The following is a 17,318-nucleotide window of genomic DNA, read 5'->3' on the forward strand; positions in this document are numbered from 1 at the left end:
TCTAGTCTTTCCTATTCTATTGTTTTCCTCTATTTCTCATTGATCACTGAGAAAGGCTTTCTTATCTCTCCTTGCTGTTCTTTGGAACTCTGCATTCAAATGGGTTTATTTCCTTTTCTCCTTTGCTTTTTGCTTCCCTTCTTTCACAGCTATTTGTAAGGCCACCCCAGACAGCCATTTAGCTTTTTTGCACTTCTTTTCCATGGAGATGGTCTTGATCCCTGTCTCCTGTACAATGTCACAAACCAGATCTAGTCCCTTAAATCTATTTCTCACTTCCACTGTATAATCATAAGGGATTTTATTTAGTTCATACCTGAATGGTCTAGTGGTTTTCCCCACTTTCTTCAATTTAAGTCTGAATTTGGCAATAAGGAGTTCATGATCGGAGCCACAGTTAGCTCCCAGTCTTCTTTTTGCTGACTGTATAGACAGTCTTCATCTTTGGCTGCAAAGAATATGATCAGTGATTTCGGTGTTGACCATCTGGTGATGTCCACGTGTAGAGTCTTCTCTTGTGTTGTTGGAAGAGGGTGTTTGCTATGACTAGTGTGTTCTCTTGGCAAAACTCTGTTAGCCTTTGCCCTGCTTCATTCTGTATACCAAGGCGACATTTGCCTGTTACTCCAGGTATCTCTTGACTTCCTCCTTTTTTGTATTCTAGTCCCTTATAATGAAAAAGACACGTTTTTTTGGTGTTAGTTCTAAAAGGTCTTGTACGTCTTCATAGAACCATTCAACTTCAGCTTCTTTAGCATTACTGGTCGGGGCGTAGACTTGAATTACAGTGATATTCAATGGTTTGCCTTGGAAACGAACAGAGATCATTCTTTCATTTTTGAGATTGCACACAAGTACTGCATTCAGACTCTTTTGTTGACTGTGATGGCTACTCCATTTCTTCTAATGGATTCTTGCTCATAGTAGTAGATATAATGGTCATCTGAGTTAAATTCACCCATTTCAATCCATCTTAATTCACTGATTCCTAGAATGTCGACGTTCACTCTTGCCATCTCTTGTTTGACCACTTCCAATTTGCCTTCATTCATGGACCTAACATTCCAGGTTCCTATGCAATATTGCTCTTTACAGCATCAGATCTTGCTTCTATCACCAGTGACACCCACAACTGGGTGTTGTTTTTGCTTTGGCTCCATCCCTTCATTCTTTCTGGAGTTATTTCTCCACTGATCTCCAGTAGCCTTTTGGGCATCTACCGACCTGGGGAGTTCATCTTTCAGTGTCCTATCTTTTTGCCTTTTCATACTGTTTATGGGGTTCTCAAGCCAAGAATACTGAAGTGGTTTGCCATTCCCTTCTCAAGTGAACCACATTCTATCAGACCTCTCCACCATGACCAGTCCATCTTGGGTGGCCCCACATGGCCTGGCTTATTTTCATTGAGTTAGACAAGCTGTGGTCCATGTGATCAGATTGGCTAGTTGTCTGTGATTGTGGTTTTAGTCTGTCTGCCCTCTGATGCCCTCTCTCAGTGCTTACTGTCTTACTTGGATTTCTCTTACCTTGGATGTGGGGTATCTCTTCATGGCTGCTCCAGCAAAACGCAGCTGCTGCTCCTTACCTTGGACTTGGGATAGCTCCTCTTGGCTGCCGCCCCTGAGCAGCTGGGGTAGCTCCTCCCAGCTGCTCCTGGCTGCTCTACTAATTTATTAGTAGAAATAAGTTACTAGTGTAACCAAAGGATTCTGGAAACTGAAGAGAGATTGACCATTATTTTACTGATTTAAGCAAGTATTTCCCCACCCTTTCTTTCTTTCTTCCTTCTTTTCCTCCTTCCTTCCTTCGCTTCTTCACACATTCCTGTCTTTCTCCCCCCTTGTATTCCTAACAGAACCCCCTTTGTGGTTGCTGTTTGTTTTGTTTTTCCCTTTATGCTAACTAGGTAAAAGTAGGGATGAGCTTGCGAAGTAGAAAAGAAATTCAGTTGCTGCCCTCTCAACCTCAGTCATGTGTCAGTTGTGTCCACTCAGTTGTGTCCAACTCTTTGCAACCCCATGGACTGCAGCCTGCCAGGCTCTACTGTCCATGGAATTCTCCAAGCAAGAATATTGGAGTGGGTTGGCATTTCCTTCTCCAAGTATATATAAAATAGATAACTAATAAGGACCTATTGTACAGCACAGGGAACTCAACTCAATACTCTATAATGGCCTTATGGGAAATGAATCTTAAAAAAGAATGGATATATGTTTATGCATAACTGATTAACTTTGCTGCACATCTAAAACCAGCATAACATTTTAAATCGACTATACCCCAAGAAAATTTTTCTGAAAAAGTAGTCTGCGAGTCATTGTCACAGATTCTTGTTTCCTTTTTAAGCCACTGGCAAGATCTCAGTTCAGTTGCTCAGTCGTATCCGACTCTTTGCGACCCCATGGACTGTAGTATGCCAAGCCTCTCTGTCCATCACCAACTCCTGACTTTACCCAAACTCATGTCCGTTGAGTCGGTGATGCCATCCAACCATCTCATCCTCTGTTGTCCCCTTCTCCTGCCCTCAGTCTTTCCTAGCATCAGGGTCTTTTCCCATGAGTTAGCTCTTCGCATCAGGTGGCCAAAGTACTGGAGTTTTAGCTTCAACATCAGTCCTTCCAATGAACACCCAGGACTGATCTCCTTTAGGATGGAATGGTTGGATCTCCTTGCAGTCCAAGGGACTCTCAAGAGACTTCTCCAACACCACAGTTCAAAAACATCAGTTCTTCTGTGCTCAGCTTTCTTTATAGTCCAAGTCTCACATCCATACATGACTACTGGAAAAACCATAGCCTTGACTAGATGGACCTTTGTTGGCAAAGTAATGTCTCTGTTTTTTAATATGCTGTCTAGGTGTTCTTTGGAAAGACTGATGCTAAAACTGAAACTCCAATACTCTGGCCACCTCATGAGAAGTGTTGACTCATTGGAAAAGACTCTGATGCTGGGAGGGATTGGGGGCAGGAGGAAAAGGGGACGACAGAGGATGAGATGGCTGGATGACATCATTGATTTGATGGACATGAGTCTGAGTAAACTCCAGGAGTTGGTGATGGACAGGGAGGCCTGGCATGCTGCAATTCATGGGGTCGCAAAGAGTCAGACAGGACTGAACGACTGAACTGAACTGAAGTGTCTAACAAGATTTACCTGAAAGTAAAGAAAGACAATTGAAGATGAAATGTTCTATGTGGTACTTTGGGGCTTTTTTTTTTTGGATTCCAATTTTTGAGTATCTGAATACCAGTATAGCAGAATTTCTGATAACGGTTAAATCATGCTTTAACATCATATTGAATGCCAAAGTATAGAATATATTCACATTGTTGGAAATGTTTCTTCACCAGTCTCAAGCTAAAACGTGAACTGTCATCAGTTATAGATACACCTGTGCCCATGACCTTGCCCATCCTGGCTCACCTGGCACTGGTTTCCTCTTTCTCTTACAGCATAGGTGGAGAAGTGGGGCGAGGCCACGAAGGAACTTACGTGGGCAAACACTTCCGCATGGGATTCATGACAATGCCTGCGCCCCAGGACCGGCTGCCCCACCCTTGCTCCAGTGGCTTCTCCGTCAGGTCGCAGTCGCTGCATTCGGTCGGGGGCACAGACGACGACAGCAGCTGTGGCTCCCGGAGACAACCACCCCCCAAGCCCAAGCGGGACCCCAGTACCAAGCTGAGCACGTCATCTGAGACGGTCAACAGTACGGCGGCCAGTAAGAGCGGGAAAGGCCCCGAGCGGACTGAAGGTAAAACCAGCCAGGCCCATTTCACCTAGAAAGAGGCTTCACACCAAGTGTCCAGGCCCGTATATCCACCAGCATTTGCCTGGGTCACATGATCTTGTCTCTTCCACCTTAAGTCTTAGAAAAGAAGAATCCAGGGGCAATGGCTGTTCATTGCAGTGTTGCCAAATGACACCTCCCACAATATATTTAATTTATATCACCTGAAAAGGATGTGTTTTCTAGCCCCCTTTAAGGGGCTTTGAATCATTAGGAAATTATTTTGCCTAGAAGTATATCTAAAATCTATATTTTCTTGCTTTTATTCCTATTACTTGTATAATTATAGAAGTATTATGAGATTCCCAGGTGGTGCTAGTGGTAAAGAACTCACCTGCCATTGCACGGGAGGTGAGAGGCAGGTTGGATCCCTGGGTAGGGAAGATCCCCTGGAGGAGGGAATGGCAACTCACTCCAGTATTCTTGCCTGGAGAATCCATCCCCTGGACAGAGGAGCCTGGCAGACTGCAGTCCTTAGGGTTGTAAAAGTGTGGGACATGACTGAGCAACTTAGCACAATTGGACGCATCATGAAATCATAATGGGGGGCTTTGTAATGCCAGAAAATATAAAAAAGAAAAATCGTAATCATCTTTAGAAATAATCATTTCTTAATCATTTTGGTGTACTTCCAGTAAATTTGAATTTATGCATGTATGTGTGTACATTTGTAGCCTCTACTTCAATCCCTGTCTTCTGTTTTTACCATATCTACATTTTTTTCTCAGCCATGAAGTACATAATTCAAATATATCTTAGTCTCTTTTTTGGTCTATAATTATAAATTAGGTCAGATTAACCCCAGATCTCACTGGTACTTTAGCCTTGCTTGAATAAGTCAGTTTCAGCTTTCCTGAAATTTCCCCGAGAGTCCCTTGCAGGGCGAGTAGTCCCAAGTGAGTTTTGATACAGGTGCATTCAGATTGTTGTGTGAGTTGTGGAAGATGCTTCAGGGCATCCAGTGCTGACAGGACTGGCTTGAGAGCATGTTTCCTCCAGGTCCCATGGTCTTTCTCTTACCCTGACTGTCCCTGACATTCTTCCCCAGTGGCTCACGTGAGCACCTGGTATTCCAAGTTTCCCAGTAGCTTGCAACAAAGAGTGGACGCCAGCTGGTCCTTTCCTTAACTGGGCAGGTTTCTTTGTCACTTAGGCTCCCCCGTCCTTCACAAAAACTCCCTCATCTTGTGGTCTAATCCTCCCACAGAAATGTAAACCTAGCCTACGTTATGGTTACCCACGAAGCATATTCCATCACTTCTAACATCTTCATCTTACCTTTCACCTGTATCAGTATCCAACGGCATATGTAGCCAGAAAGCAAAAGCTGCAGAGAATATTGAAGAATACAAATAAATGCCTGGAGATTGAGCTAATCCATACTTTCTTCAGGGAAAATCTCCACTTAGGCTCAGTTTCTTCTACTTCATATACAGTCAGAAATACATCACAATTGTGGGTATGTGTGTGAGATTATATGTGTAAATAATATGCATTTGTGCATATTTACAAAATTGAAATCCTAGTGCATAGTTTTGTGCTTTATATTTTCACTTGTTTTCTTGTGATTATTTTCCATGGCATTCAGTTTGCTGGGAAACGCTGGTTTTAAGGAAGGGCATGAACATCATGGTACTTTGTGCAATTGTTATCTTTGATGAAGTCTTAGTTGGGCTTCCCTGGTGACTCAGATGGTAAAGAATCTGCCTGCAATGCAGGAGACCTGGGTTTAATCCCTGGGTCAGGAAGATCCCCTGGAGAAGGGAATGGCAACCCACTCCAGTATTCTTGCCTGAAGAATTCCATGGACATAGGAGCCTGGCAGGCTACAGCCCATGGGGCCTCAGAGTCAGACACGACTGAGTGGCTAATACTCAACACACCAGATTGGTTCCAGACTGTTCTGCTGTAATCAATCACACTGCAATGAAGGGTTGTGTGTGTGTGTGTGTGTTTGTGTGTGTGTGTGTGTGAGTGTGAGTGAGGGGGTGTCTATTTGTGTAACTCTTTTGTTCCTCCACCTTGAAACAGATTTGAATTCTGAGTCTTTTTTTCTCATGATTCAAGGTCATCAGTATGTCCTTCAACTTGTAACTCACAGATGTTTTAGAGATAGTGTTAATAAACTAAAAGGCTCTAGAGATCTGCGTTTTATAAATTTTAAATATTGCTCCTAAGTTTTCCCTGATATTGATACATGGTGCCTTTTGTTTCTCTTTATAGTGTATGAGGTTATTTCCAGAAGTCACCTCTTCTTACTTGTACTGGCAGAAAACTACATAATCAATTACATTGCATTGTTTTCAAAAGCAGATTATGATTTAGAACAATGGTCTCTGAATGATGAGGGCCTGAATGTAATCTAAAACGATTCAAGAATAAAGGGGGATAAAAGAACCATTGGAAGGGGAAGCGAAAAGGAATCAGACTAGGTGAGCAGCCAGTAAAAGGGTGTGTTATCAGGTGAGGTAACAGTGCTGGAAATACCCATGGAAGCAGTGTAACATACACATCTCAAAATAGTCCCCTCCCTGGGGAGGGGAGCTTGGGGTCTTCAGAGTGGTCATGTGGAAAATTATGATTGCCCCACAGAAGAAATATTTGAGTGGTGATTCAATTGTCTTAAAGACAGAACTGATTGCCATTCATTTGAGATGCTTCAGGTAGCTAAATCCTGAGATAGAGAAACTCATAAGTCTCTCAGATCCCTTCACCATATCAAGATTTAAGGCTCTAAATAGCTCATTATCAAAGAGAAGACAGGAAGTCTGTTATCTTTATTACTTCTGAGGCAGAAGAGAAGACAGTGAGTAAATTAAAGCAGTAGCAAAAGCTTATCTCAGACTTGGAAAACTACCTTATGGTCCGTAAGGCTTATTAAACACTAAGTTCAAGTTCAACATCTCTCCTCAAAAGGACTTCTAGGGCGGTTAAAGAGCCTTCAGCTGTAGTGCCTCTTTGAGGATGGTCAGTGGACCAGAAGGACTATTAAGATTCAGTGCAGAAATGGTCAACTTTTATAGAAGAGTGATTTTTCAATGCAAATTTCAGCTTCTCTTTGGAGCACTTAATCAAAAGGCAACTGCAGAACTGGATATATTCAAATCTCTTTTACCAAGGTATGACTTCAATAACAGGAGAGACAGAGCTCAGTTCAAAGATGGGAGAAAAATCTTGAGTCCAAATGCATGTATTCATATGTGTGTACTCAAAGTGAAAATTATGTAACTATGTAGATTGTTCTTTTACGAATCCTCAACTCTTTATAATTGTGAGTTAACTGGACTTCATTATGGAGCATATGTTTTCTTTACAATTTTTCTAGCTTTCAGAATTATAACAAAGATGAAGAGTGACTTTTATAAATCTTAGTTTGTCTTTTCTTTTTACATTAAATGTCAGCAAAGTCAAAATATTGATTCTGGGGCATTAGAATGATTTCCATGGTAACCAGCTTCTATTTAAGTCAGGGATTATGACTTCCCTGAGGATGAAAGTAAAAAGGAAATGGCCTTGTAGCAAAACAGCTTTCAGAGTAGGAAAGAAATAGTTTAATGATGAACACAAACAAAAAAATCACATACCAGGAAAAGTATAATTTAGCTTTTAAAAATTATAATTGTGTCATACTGAAAACATATATTTGCAATTCTATTTTAAGATCTTTCATAATGATACATTTCAAAATGTATACAGTAGAGAAGATAAATTGACCATAAATATGCAATAGATATTTTAATTGCTCTTTCTATTGCTTCAGTGTAATACCTGCTGAGTTTGAGGAAAGATTAGATGAAGCAAAAGGAGCTAACTAGAAAGGATGAGAGACCTGACAACTACATCTGTAGGATGCAGGAAAGAGCAGTAATTGTGCAAACTCACATTCTCCATTCCCATTGCTCAGGTCAACACGTATTTCATTTCTTAATAGAGTCATTCGCAGAGATGCTCTGTGGTGCAGGCAAAAGAGACTGTGCTTAGAATCTATAAGCAAACATTGACTTTGAGACAGTGATCTAATGAGACTGTTTCTTCACCTTTAAAATGATGATGAGGCACTGAAAACTAATCATACCCTGCCCCTCTCACAGCCTTATGACCATACAGTTGGCTAATGCCCACAACTGTGCATGGTAAAAAGAAAATGCTATGCAAACGTAAGTTCATATGATTTTAAATGTGTACTTACACTTATTAACTGAACTGAACTGAATTGACTTCTTAACGGGCCAGTATAACATGAAATTTTGGTTTCATGTGCACGCATGCTAAGTTTCTTCAGGGGTATCTGACTCTTTCCAACCTTGTGAACTGTAGCCTGCCAGGCTTCTCTGTCCTTGGGATTCTCCAGGCAAGAGTACTGGAGTAGGTTGCCATTCCCTTCTGCAGAAGATCTTCCCATAGCACATATATTAAAAATAAATAGGAGAAATACAGAGGTTGGTTCCCTCTTTGCCCACTTTCGGAAGAGATTTTATTATCAATGGGTGTTGAATTTTATCAAAAACTTCTTTCACATCTGTTGAGATGATCATATGGTTTTTATTTTTCAGTTTGTTACTGTGCTGTCTCTCACTGATTTGCAGATATTGAAGAATCCTTGTATTCCTTGGATAAGTCCCACTTGATTGCATTGTATGATACTTTTAATGTTTTGTTGGATTCAGTTTGCTAGTATTTTCTAGAGAATTTTGCATCTACGTTCATCAGTGATCAAAATGTTAGTCACTCAGTCATGTCCAACTCTTTTTGACCCCATGGATTATAGCCTGCCAGTCTCCTCTGTCCATGGAGTTCTCCAGGCAAGAATACTGGAGTGGGTTGCCATTCTCTTCTCCCGGGGATCTTCCTGATCCAGGGCTTGAACCCCCGTCTCCTTAATTGCACACAAACTCTTTACCATCTGAGCCACTAGGGAAGCCCTCATCTTGGTCTGTAATTTTCTTTTTTGTGATATCTTCTTCTGGTTTTGACATCAGGGTGATAGTGTCCTTGCAGAATGACCTTGGGAGTGTTCCTTCTTCTGCAATTTTTTTGGGGGAAAATTTTAGAAAGATAGGTGTTAAGTCTTCTCTAAATGTTTGAGAGAATTCACCTGTAAAGCCATCTGGACCTGGACTTTTGTTAGCTGGAAGTTTTTAAATCACTGTTTCAATTTCAGTACCTGTTATTGGTCTGTTCATATTTTCTATTTCTTCCTGTTTCAATCTTAGAAGGTTGTACCTTTCTAAGAATTTGTCCATCTTTTCGTTTTTATTGACATATAGTTTACAAACAGAAACAGACTTAAAGACATCAGAAACAAACTATGGTTAATGATGGGGAAATGTATGTGGGGGAGGGATAACATGAGTTTGGGATGAACATATACACACTACTATATGTATGGCAGATAACCAACAAGGATCTCTATATAGCACAGGGAACTCTACTCAATATTCTCTGATAACTTACATGAGAAAAGAATCCAAAAAAGAGTGAATATATGTATGTGCATCACTGAATCACTTTACACCCGAAATTAACACAACATTGTAAATCAACTACACTCCAGTAAAATCAAATAAATTAATAAATATGTAAGACAGGAAAGGAAAAGCCATACACACATATCTTATATGTTAGGCTTAAAATTTTTACACAATGACCCAAATAAACAGAGAAATATTTTCTGGTTGTATAAACTCTTCATAATAGCATGACATTAATATGTTTAGTGTAATGAAGAAAACATATTTTTATTAAATCAAGTATTTCTATACTTTAGACTCCATTAAAAAACTTAAGTATTCTTTTTTGAAGTATAATTAAGGTATACCATTATGTTAGTTGGTGCTTCCCAGATGGACCTAGTGGAAAAGAATCAGACTGCCAATGCAGGCGATGTTAAGAGACATGGGTTCGATCCCTGGGTCAGGAAGATCCTTTGGAGGAGGGCATGGCCACCTATTCCAGTATTCTTACCTTGAGAATTCCATGGACAGAGGAGCCTGGTGGCCTACAGTCCATAAGGTCGCAAAGAATCAGATACAACTGAAGCAACTGAGCATGCACGCATTATGTTAGTTTTGGCTGTACAACATATTGATTGAATATTTGGATATGTTGCATAATGATCACCACGATAAATCTAGTTAGCATCCATCACCATACATATTACCTACTTTTTGGTGACAAGAACTTTTAGAATTTATTCTCTTAGCAGCTTTTAAGTATGCAATACAGTATTATTAACTGTAGTCACTATGCTGTACATTCCATTCCCAGGACTTACTGGAAGTCTGTTCTTCTTAACCCTCTTCACCATTTCTCACACACCTTCAAAACTAAGTGTTCTTAACTTTCTTTTGTTTTAAATTCTTCTTTCAAGTAATTGTCAACACTTAGTTTATTATATTGCTTCATGATTATCTTCAGAAGACAATGAATTAGGATGGTTCTCCTGGTTTCTGATATTACCTTCTAGATATATTTGTTAGAGTCATGTCTATGAATCAGAATTTGGAATACATGCAGAAACATTTGGAATCACAACGTGTCCTCAAAAACTTGAACTGTGAGGTTGAGCCAGAACCAAAGGAAGACTAAATTCATTATAGGGTCACTGCCTTAAAAAAAAAGAAATGCAAATCCCTCTTTCAAGATTACCAAAATAGATGACAATCTTCAGCAATGTTGCTTTTCCTTTCTTTCTTTATTCTGCCAATTCTTTGAGTGTCTACTTGGTTGTAGGGAAATCCAGCAGTGAACAAAATAGAAATGGTCCTTTCCTTTATGTTCTTTGTATGTGCTCAGTCACTTCAGTTGTGTTCGACTCCACAACCCCATGGAATGTAAGCCCACTAGACTCCTCTGTCCATGGGATTCTCCAGGCAAGAACATTGGAATGGGATGCCATGCCCTCTTCCAGAGGATCTTCCTGACCCAGGGATTGAACCTGTGTCTGTTATGTCTCGTGCATTGGCAGGCAGGTTCTTTACCACTATTGCCACATGGGGAGCTCTTCCTTCATGTTACTTACAACCAATTTTGTTTCCAATTCTCTAGCTCAGCCTATTTCCCTCTATTTACACCATGAGGCAAGCACTGATCTGTTGTTGTTGTCGTTCAGTTACTCAGTCGTGTCCAACTCTTTGTAACCCCCCTGTACTTCACCATCTCCCAAAGCTTGCTCAAACTCTTGTGTCTGGTTCTAACTGTTGCTTCTTGACTTGCATACAAGTTTCTCAGCACTGATTTACAGGAATATTTTCTAGAAAACAGAAAATCTGGCATGACAGCCACGTGAGCATGTAATTAGTTGTTTAACTCTGGAAGAAACAGTTAAGCACATTTTAATAATGTGTTTTTGTCCTACAAAGAATATTTGCTGTTCTTTCATTGTTCAGTGCTAACAATTTAAAGATGCCTGTATTTGATTTTGTACCAATGTACAGCTTTGTAGGCAACCTATAAGCATTTGAGGGGAGAGGAGAAACAAGTTGAATGTAATATTTATGTTGGGGAATTTACAAATTTTCCAGGTCAGAATTCCAGTTTGGGAACTTGATTAAGCCCCAGTCAGAGCCAGCCATAAACTTGGTTTTGCTTTTCTCAGTGACTAGCCCAGATTTCTAATCCTTACAAGATATTTATAAAAATTAGACTGTGCCTTTTATGACTCAGCATGAAATATTAGAAAAATATGGGCTTCATAGGGAAACAGACATTGGTTTCATATCAGTGCTGCCAACAAGTAATACACTCTCTCTCACAGACACAGTTTTCTCATCTGTACAATGGGAATAGCAATATTGGTCTTAGGCGGTGGATAGAATCTTGTCCAAGATTTTTATCCAGGATTCTCCACTCCCTCGTATACTCACCTTGGATATTCCCTGGAACTTTCATACCATTGGTGGCCTTAAGATTAGGGGGCCGTGTGGCAAGGAGTGTGTTGTTGTTTGTTGTTGTTCAGTCACCTAGTCGTTTCTGAGTCTTTGCAAGCCCATGGTCTGCAGCATGTGAGGCTTCTCAGTCCTTTACTATCTCCCAGAGTTTGCTCAAACTCATGTCCATTGAGTTGATGATGCCATCTAATCACCTCATTCTCTGTCATCCTCTTCTCTTCCTGCCCTCAATCTTTCCTAGCATCAGGGTCTTTAAAGTCAAGGAATGCGGGTGGTCTCTAACAACTGAGCGTAGTCTCTGGCTAAAAGCCAGCAAGGAAACAGGGACTTCAGTTCTATAACTACAGGATCTGAATTCCACCAACAACAATACTCAGCTTAGAAGTAGAGTTTCTTCTAGAATCTCCAAAAATGTAGCCTGGCTGCCACCTCGATTTCAGCTAGTGGGACCTGAACAGAGATCCCAACCTTCTGGGTTCCAGAAGGGTTCCATGGCCAGGTTCCAGCCATGCCCAGTGAAAGTGAAAGTCACTCAGTCATGTCCTACTCTTTGAGACCCCATGGACTATACAGTCCATGGAATTCTCCAGGCCAGAATACTGGAGTGGGTAGCCTTTCCCTTCTCCAGTGGATGTTCCCAACCCAGGGATCAAACCCAGGTCTTCTGCATTGCAGACAGATTCTTTACCAGCTGAGTCACAAGGGAAGCCTAAGAATACTGGAGTGGGTAGCCTATCCCTTCTCCAGTGGATCCTCCTGACCCAGGAATCAACCCAGGGTCTCCTGCATTGCAGGTGGATTATTTACAACTGAGCTATGAAGGAAGCCCGGCCACATCCAGACTTCTGATGTATAGAACCAAGAGTTAATAGAGGGGTACTGATTTTCAAGCTGCTGTATTTGTGATAATCTGTTATTGTAGCGATAGAAAAAGAATCCATTTTACTAAATTATTGGGCAGAAAAAGTGGGGTAAAATTCATTGGCAAAGCACATAGCTTACAGCCTGGAGAAGAGCAGATCCTCAGCAACCTTGCTGTCCTTTTCAGTGTGTGCGTGCTCAGTCTCTTCAGTCATGTCTGACTCTTTATGATCCTATGGACTGTAGCCCACTACACTCCTCTGTCCATGGAATTTCCCAGGCAAGAATACTGGAGTAGGTTATCATGCCCTCCTCCAGGAGATCTTTCTGACCCAGAGATCAAACCTATGACTTTTGCATCTCCTGCATTGCAGACAGATTCTTTACCACTAAGACAGTGCTGGTGGTTTTCCAGATTCCCCAGGTCAGACTTTGAAAGTAAATGAGACGATAGAAGCCCAGAAAATGCTGACATGTTAGATCTCTTGAATATCTGCTTAACTCTTTCTGAATTTGTGTGGATCTTTTCCTGAGAGGATCTGTCCTTTCTTGCCAGCAGTTTTTGTTCTTTCAAAGGACTCAGTGATGGCTTTTCAGTGGTGTTTTCAATGACTCATTTAAATGACTGCAACTTGCAGGCTTAGTGCCTTTTTTTCATGTAACAAGTGGCACTTGTAGTTCACAGCAGGCTTTCTAGAAGCCTTCAAAGCTCCATTTAGCACCACACTAATGAAACACAAGGAAAGCGGAAAACAAGCTCTTGAAATCTTCACCGTTTTGGCACTGGGTAGTGTTCTAGTGTGTTCTTGTTGCTTTGATGGGATGAGACGTGGGGAATTGTCACTGAAGCCCCACATTCCTAGGTTTCACTTTCCAGGTTGACAGAATCAGAAGTTGCTAGGCTTCCTGGTGTAAAAGCCATCTGTCAAACCAGACTGCTCAGACAGAGACAGAGTTGTATGACTCCAGCGTGTCTTTTTCTAAACGTACCCCGAGGCCCATGAATGAAACTATTTGTAAGTCAAATCATCTTTCTCTTGGTCCTGGCTGTTGATTCTAGTCCAGAGAACTACCCTACCTCTTTCTGGTCTCACCCAACACCCTTTCAGTAACACTCTGAATTTGGTCTGATTGGTCTCAGTGTCTGAAATTCATAAGACGATTTTTATCTATTTTGTTGCTACTGATAGCATCTTCCACAAGAGACCAATAAGCTCAAACTTCCTGAGTATCTGTTCTGATCATGGCATTGATTGTGGAGTATTCTATTGCTATACTGAGCTTAGTCACTGAGTCATGTCTGACTTTTGCAACCCCGTGGACTGTAGCCTGACAGGCTCCTCTTTCTATGGAATTCTCCAGGCAAGAATACTGGAGTCAGTAATCATTCCCTTCTCCAGGGAATTTCCCAACGCAGAGCTTGAACCTGGTTTTCCTGCATTGCAGGGAGATTCCTTACTGTCTAAGTCACCAGGAAAGCCTGGTGCTGTACTCAGTTCAGTTCAGTGATTCAGTCATGTCTGACTCTTTGCAATCCCGTGGACTGTAGCACACCAGGATTTCCTGTCCATCACCAACTCCCAGAGCTTACTCAAACTCATGTCCATTGAGTCAGTGTTGCCATCCAACCATCTCATCATCTGTTGTCCCCTTCTCCTCCTGCCTTCAATTTTTCCCAGCATCAGGGTTTTTTCAAATGAGTCAGTTCTACACAGCAGGTAGCCAAGGTATTGGAGTTTCAGCTTCTGCATCAGTCCTTCCAATGAACACCCAGGGCTGATCTCCTTTAGAATGGACTGGTTGGATCTCCTTGCAGTCCAAGGGACTCTCAAGAGTCTTCTCCAACACCACAGTTCAAAAGCATCAATTCTTCGGTGCTCAGCTTTCTTCACAGTCCAACTTTCACATCCATACACGACCACTGGAAAAACCATAGCCTTGACTAGACGCACCTTAATTGGCAAAGTAATGCCTCTGCTTTTTAATATGCTGTCTAGGTTGGTCATGACTTTCCTTCCAAGGAGTAAGCATCTTTTAATTTCATGGCTGCAATCACCATCTGCAGTGATTTTGGAGCCCCCCAAAATAAAATCTGACACTGTTTCCACTGTTTCCCCATCTATTTCCCATGAAATGATTGGACCAGATGCCATGATCTTAGTTTTCTGAATGTTGAGCTTTAAGCCAACTTTTTCACGCTCCTTTTTCACTTTCATCAAGAGGCTATTTAGTTCTTCTTCACTTTCTGCCATAAGGGTAGTGTCTTCTGCATATCTGAGGTTATTGATATTTCTTCCAGCAATCTTGATTCCAGCTTGTGCTTCATCCATCCTGGCATGTCACATGATGTACTCTGCATACAAGTGAAATAAGCAGGGTGAAAATATACAGCCTTAACATACTCCTTTCCTGATTTGGAACCAGTCTGTTCCATTTCCAGTTCTAACTGTTGCTTCTTAACCTGCATACATATTTCTCAGGAGGCAGGTCAGGCGGTCTGGTATTCCCATCTCTTGAAGAATGCTGTGATCCACACAGTCAAAGGCTTTCGTATAGTCAATAAAGCAGAAGTAGATGTTTTTCTGGAACTCTCTTGGTTTCTCAATGATCCAACGGATATTGGCAATTTGATCTCTGGTTCCTCTGCCTTTTCTAAATCCAGCTTGAACATCTGGAAGTTCACAGTTCATGTACTGTTGAAGCCTGGCTTGGAGAATTTTGAGCATTACTTTGCTAGTGAGTGAGATGAGTGTAATTGCGTGGTAGTTTGAACATTCTTTGACATTGCCTTTCTTTGGGATTGGAATGAAAACTGACCTTTTCCAGTCCTGTGGCCACTGCTGAGTTTTCCAAGTTTTCTGGCATACTGAGTGCAGTGCTTTCACAGCATCATCTTTTAGGATTTGAAATAGCTAACTGGAATTCTCTCACCTCCACTAGCTTCGTTCTTGTGTTGCTTTCTAAGGCCCACTTGACTTCACATTCCAGGATGTCTGGCACTAGGTGACTGATCACCCCATCATGGTCATCTGGGTCATGAAAATCTTTTTTGTATAGTTCTTCTGTGTATTCTTGCCACCTCTTCTTAATATCCTCTGCTTCTGTTAGGTCCATACCATTTCTGTCCTTTATTGCGCCCATCTTTGCATGAAATGTTCTCTTGGTATCTTTAATTTTCTTGAAGAGATCTCTAGTCTTTCCCATTCTATTGTTTTCCTCTATTTCTTTGCACTGATCACTGAGGAAGGCTTTCTTCTCTCTCCTTGCTATTCTTTGGAACTCTGCATTCAAATGGGTTTACCTTTCCTTTTCTCCTTTGTCTTTTGCTTCTCTTCTTTTCACAGCTATTTGTAAGCCCTCCTCAGACAACCATTTTGCCTTTTTGCATTTCTTTTTCTTGGTAATGTTCTTGATCACTGCCTCCTATACAATGTCACAAACCTCTGTCCATAGTTCTTTAGGCACTCTGTCCATCAGATCTAAGCCCTTCAATCTATTTGTCACTTCTACCGTATAATCAAAAGAGATTTGATTTAGGTCATACCTGACTGGTCTAGTGGTTTTCCTTACTTTCTTCAATTAAAATCTGAATTTGGCAATAAGGAGTTCATGATCTGAGCCACAGTCAGTTCCTGGTCTTATTTTTGCTGACTGTATATAGCTTCTCCATCTTTGGCTGCAAAGAATATAATCAATCTGATTTTGGTATTGACCATCTGGTGATGTCCATGTGTAGAGTCTTCTCTTGTGTTGTTGGAAGAGGGTGTTTGCTATGACTAGTGTGTTCTCTTGGCAAAACTCTGTTAGCCTTTGCCCTGCTTCATTCTGTACTTCAAGGCCAAATTTGCCTGTTACTCCAGGTATCTCTTGACTTCCTAATTTTCATTCCAGTCCCCTATGATGAAAGGCACATCTTTTCTGGGTATTAGTTCCAGAAGGTCTTGTACGTCTTCATAGAACTATTCAACCTCAGCTTCTTCAGCATTACTGGTCAGGGCCTAGGCTTGGATTACTGTGATATTGAATGGTTTGGCTTGGAAACAAACAGAGATCATTCTGTCGTTTTTGAGATTGCATCCAAGTACTGCATTTCAGACTCTTTTGTTGACTATGATGGCTACACCATTTCTTCTGAGGGATTCTTGCCTATAGTAGTAGACATAATGGTCATCTGAGTTAAATTCACCCATTCTAGTCCATTTTAGTTCACTGATTCCTAAAATGTTGATGTTCCCTCTTGCCAGTTCCTATTTGACCACTTCCAGTTTGCCTTGATTCATGGACCTAACATTCCAGGTTCCTATGCAATATTGCTCTTACAGCATCAGACCTTGCTTCCATCACCAGTCACATCCACAACTGGGTGTTGTTTTGCTTTGGCTGCATCCCTTCATTCTTTCTGGAGTTATTTCTCCACTGATCTCCAGTAGCATATTGGGCACCGACCAACCTGGAGACTTCATTTTTCAGTGTTGTATCTTTTTGCATTTTTATACTGTTCATGAGGTTCTTAAGGCAAGAATACTGAAGTGGTTTGGCATTCCCTTCTCCCACGGATCGTGTTTTGTCATAATTCTCCACCATCACCCATCTGTCTTGGGTGGCCCTACACGGCATTCCTCATAGTTTCATTGAGTTAGACAAGCTGTGGTCCATGTGATAAGATTGGTTAGTTTTCTGTAATTGTGGTTTTCATTCTGTCTGCCCTCTGATGGAAAAGGATAAGAGGATTATGGAAGCTTCCTGATGGGAGAGACTGACTCAGGGGGAAACTGGGT

General features: G+C 41.2%; 1 protein-coding gene across 1 annotated transcript in view; it reads left to right on the forward strand.

The window, feature by feature from the left end:
* Positions 1-17,318, forward strand: part of NYAP2 (neuronal tyrosine-phosphorylated phosphoinositide-3-kinase adaptor 2) — a 321,945-nt gene that overhangs the window by 134,604 nt on the left and 170,023 nt on the right. The window contains exon 3 of the mRNA XM_070773227.1: positions 3,453-3,754. Coding sequence (XP_070629328.1) covers positions 3,453-3,754 — 302 coding nt within the window. The remainder of the gene's footprint in view (positions 1-3,452; positions 3,755-17,318) is intronic.

Source organism: Bos indicus, chromosome 2 (genome assembly GCF_029378745.1).
Source record: "Bos indicus isolate NIAB-ARS_2022 breed Sahiwal x Tharparkar chromosome 2, NIAB-ARS_B.indTharparkar_mat_pri_1.0, whole genome shotgun sequence".
Taxonomy (NCBI): Eukaryota; Metazoa; Chordata; class Mammalia; order Artiodactyla; family Bovidae; genus Bos; species Bos indicus.